The 4,321-nt window shown below is 52.0% G+C and overlaps 1 protein-coding gene across 1 annotated transcript in view; it reads left to right on the top strand.

Annotated features, from left to right (window-relative positions):
- Positions 1-1,133: 1,133 nt before the first annotated feature.
- The window catches only part of LOC308175084 (kinesin-like protein KIF26B), a gene marked incomplete at both ends in the record, with an annotated part of 20,105 nt that continues 16,917 nt past the window's right edge, over positions 1,134-4,321 (top strand). The window contains 2 exons of the mRNA XM_080550804.1: positions 1,134-1,370; positions 2,125-2,218. Coding sequence (XP_080406930.1) covers positions 1,134-1,370; positions 2,125-2,218 — 331 coding nt within the window. The remainder of the gene's footprint in view (positions 1,371-2,124; positions 2,219-4,321) is intronic.

Here is a 4,321-nt window from a genome sequence, read left to right as displayed (position 1 = left end):
GAGAGAGAGAGGGGAGGGAGAGGGGGTGGAGAGAGAGAGAGGGAGGGAGAGAGAGAAAGAGAGAGAGAGAGAAAGCAGGTCTTCGTGTCTGTCTCTTGTTCTGAACTAGCTTTCTGGGTTATCTTGTTCTGTGTGGGTTTTAGTTCAGGTAAGGGTACAGAAAGCCTTCTAGGAATGGTAGATGGTAAACAGACTGCACTTATATAGACTGACTTACATAGCGCCTTTATCCAAAGCACTTTACAACGGCCTCTCATTCACCCGTTCACACACACATTCACACACCAATGGCGGCAAGCTGCCATGCAAGGCGCCGGCCCGCTCACTGGGAGCAATTTGGGGTTCAGTGTCTTGCCCAAGGACACTTCGACATGTGGCCAGCCGGGGCTCGAACCGCCGATCTGCCGACCTTGTGATCATTAGACGGCGGCTCTACCTCCTGAGACACAACCAGACCGGAACGGTCTTCTAGAGAATAAACTGGTTGTGTGTGTGTGTGTGTGTGTGTGTGTGTCTGTGTCTGTGTCTGTGTCTGTGTCTGTGTCTGTGTCTGTGTCTATCTGTCTGCCTGTCTGTCTGTCTGTGTGTGTGTGTGTGTCATGTGTTCTTACCTGTGTGAGTGTGTGTGTGTGTGTGTGTGTGTGTGTGTGTGTGTGTGTGTGTGTCAGGTGCCGTGTGTTCTTACCTGTGTGTGTGTGTGTGTGTGTGTGTGTGTGTGTGTGTGTGTGTGTGTGTGTGTGTGTGTGCAGGTGAAGGTGATGGTGCGTGTGTCCCGTGGCGTGTGTTCTTACCTGTGTGTGTGTGTGTGTGTGTGTGTGTGTGCAGGTGAAGTTGATGGTGTGTGTGTGTGCAGGTGAAGGTGATGGTGCGTGTGTCCCGTGCCGTGTGTTCTTACCTGTGTGTGTGTGTGTGTGTGTGTGTGTGCAGGTGAAGGTGATGGTGCGTGTGTCCCGTGGCGTGTGTTCTTACCTGTGTGTGTGTGTGTGTGTGTGTGTGTGTGTGTGTGTGTGTGTGTGTGCAGGTGAAGTTGATGGTGTGTGTGTGTGCAGGTGAAGGTGATGGTGCGTGTGTGTCCCGTGGCGTGTGTTCTTACCTGTGTGTGTGTGTGTGTGTGTGTGTGTGTGTGTGTGCAGGTGAAGGTGATGGTGCGTGTGTGTCCCGTGGCGTGCCCCCAGGCAGCAGAGAGCAGCCCCTCCCCCTCCCCCTCCTTCCTGAAGGTGGACCCCCGGAAGAGGCAGGTGACCATCATGGACCCCGCAGCCAATCAGGCGCAAGGACACGCCCTCCAGCAGAAACGGGGGGGAGGAGCTAATCAGGTCCCGCCCAAGATGTTCGCCTTCGACGCCGCCTTCTCCCATGATGCATCACAGGTAGGGCTCATTAGAGTGAATGTGACACGTTCTAGGAGAGAAGGAGAGGGAGAAAGAGAGAGAGAGGGGGAGAGAGAAAGAGAGAGAATGAGGGAGGGGGGGTGTCAGGTTGGGGATCGCTCTACTGTTGAGCGACCCTTTGATGTGTAATTGTTCTCTGTCTGTCCTAATGTCTGTGATTGTTAACAGCTGTGAGTGATTGTCTTGGTCTATTTATATCCCCCTGTGTTTTCCCTCTGTGTCGGTTGTTCACTTTACGTTGCGTTGTGTGTGTGTGCGTGTCATCGTAGCCTTATCGCTCCTCGTCTGCCTAGGAAATAAGTACCGAATTACTATTATAAGTAGCTTGCCTTGCCATATTCTATTGACGGCGTTTTGGGAGACAAAAGCCATCTCCTCTTTTGTTTTGTTGTTTTTGATTTCTATTATTATATTCTTCCCCCCTTTCCCTCCCTTCCACCCCCACTCCCCTTTTTTCCTCATCTCTCCCCACCTCTCTCTCTCTCTTTCTCTCTCCCTCTTTCTCTGTCCTCCCCCTCTCTCTCTCCCCTATCTCTCTCACTGTCTCTCCCCTCTCTCTCTTTGTGTCTCTCTCTCTCCCTCTTTCTCTGTCCCCCCCTCTCTCTCTCTCTGTGTCTCTCTCTCTCTCTGCCCCCCCCTCTCTCTCTCTCTCTCTCTGTGTCTCTCTCTCTCTTTGTGTCTCTCTCTCTCCCTCTTTCTCTGTCCCCCCCCCTCCCCCCCCTCCCCCCCCCAGGCGGAGGTCTGTGCAGGGACAGTAGCTGAGGTCGTCCAGTCGGTTGTGAACGGAGCCGACGGCTGTGTGTTCTGCTTTGGACACTCCAAACTAGGTACACACACACACACACACACACACACATACACAGGGTGTTTGCCAAGGATCGACCGCTGTCCAACACCCATGACCGCCCCTCTCCTGGTCCAGAGTACTGGGCCAGAACTATCTACCCACCGCAAGGAGGGAGGGAGGGGGAAGGGGAGGGAGGGGGGGGGGGAGAAAGAGGGAGAGAGAAAGAGAGAGAGAGAGAGGGGGGGGGGGTGGAGGGAGGGGGGGGTGGAGGGAGGGAGAACAAAGGAGAGAAAGAGAGAGATGGGGAGGATGAGAAAGGTACGGATGAGATAGAGAGAAAGGAAATGGGTGTGATAGAGAGAGAGAAATAGAGAGACAGGGAGACAGACAGAGACAGACAGAGACAGACAGAGAGACAGACAGACAGACAGAGAGAGAGACAGACAGAGAGGAAGAGAGAGAGAGAGGTAGAGAGAGAGAAATAGAGAGAGAGACAGTGATAGTGAGAGAGACAGAGAGACAGAGAGACAGAGAGACAGAGAGAGAGAGACAGAGACAGAGACAGGGTCCCCCAGCCACATCATCATTCACACTGGCACAAACGACCTGAGGAAGCAGGGAGAAGAGGTGGCCAAGTCCATCAAGGGAGTGATAACCAAGGCCTCCTCCACATTCCCTCACGCGAAGGTAGTCATCTCTACCCTGCTACCCAGGTGGGACTTCCACCCAGCCTTCATCAAAAACATAAACGCTGAAATATCCAGAGAGTGTGCAATGAAGCAAAATGTATACTTGGCGGCCCACCCCACCTGGACGAGTACAGTCTATATGACCAAGTGCACATCTTCAAGGCAACATCCAGAGAACACCCTGCTGCATCCAGAGAACACCCTGCTGCATCTAGAGGACACCCTGCTGCATCTAGAGGACACCCTGCTGCATCTAGTGGACACCCTGCTGCATCTAGAGGACACCCTGCTGCATCTAGAGGACACCCTGCTACATCTAGAGGACAGCCTGCTACATCTAGAGGACACCCTGCTACACCCAGAGGACACCCTGCTGCATCTAGAGGACACCCTGCTGCATCTAGAGGACAGCCTGCTACACCCAGAGGTCTCCCGGCTGCACCAAATAGACACCCTGCTGCACCCCAGGCCAGGCCCACCCCGCCCCTGCCATCCCCATACCACACATATGCGCAGGCTGTGAGCAGAGGAAGCCCAAAACCTACACCTGGCAGAGCCCCACCCTACGACCTGAGCATACACCAGATGCTCAGTGAGCTCTACGCAGTCATGGTCCGGGACTAAAACCATTAGAACAAAAACAACATGGAATACAAATCTTTAACAATATCATCCTGGAACATTCAAGGTCTGAGGTCGACTGCCTTTGGCATTAAGAGCAGAAACCCAGACTTCACGAAATAAATTTCAAACACAGACATAATTATCCTAGAGGAGACATGGTATAGAGGAGATGGTCCCACTGGCTGTCCCGCCAATTCCCTATATGGTTGCGAGGTCTGGGGTCCACCTGCCAACCAAGATTTTGCAAAATGGGACAAACACCAATTGAGACTCTGCATGCAGAGTTCTGCAAATCCATTCTTCGTATCCAACGTAAAACACCAAATAACGCATGCAGAGCAGAATTAGAACGATACCCACTAATTATACAAATTCAAAAGAGAGTGTTTAAATGTTACAACCACCTAAAAGAAAGTCACCCTGACACGCTCCACAACAAAGCCCTTACCCACAGAGAGACTCTAGGGAGATGCCCCCTCAGCCAGCTAGTTCTGGGACTCTCATAGTCACAAGCAGAGCCACCTATTAGACTAAACCAAATTATAAGAAAACAAAAAGAAAATTACCTGACACATTGGCAAGAATCAACCAAAAACCAGAGCAAATTGGAATGCTATTTGGCCCTAAACAGAAAATACACAGTGGCAGAATACCTGAGTACTGTGACAGACTCAAAGCTAAGGAAATCCTTGACTATGTACAGACTCAGTGAACACAACCTGGCCAGCGAGAAAGGCCGCCACAGGCAGACCTGGCTGACCAGACAGACTGTGCACCCACTGCACACAAAACCAGGTGGAAACAGAGCTGCACTTCTTAACTACCTGCCA

This window comes from Nansenia antarctica (genome assembly GCF_963989245.1).
Source record: "Nansenia antarctica genome assembly, contig: SCAFFOLD_604, whole genome shotgun sequence".
Taxonomy (NCBI): Eukaryota; Metazoa; Chordata; class Actinopteri; order Argentiniformes; family Microstomatidae; genus Nansenia; species Nansenia antarctica.
This window is presented reverse-complemented; position numbering and strand designations above follow the sequence as displayed.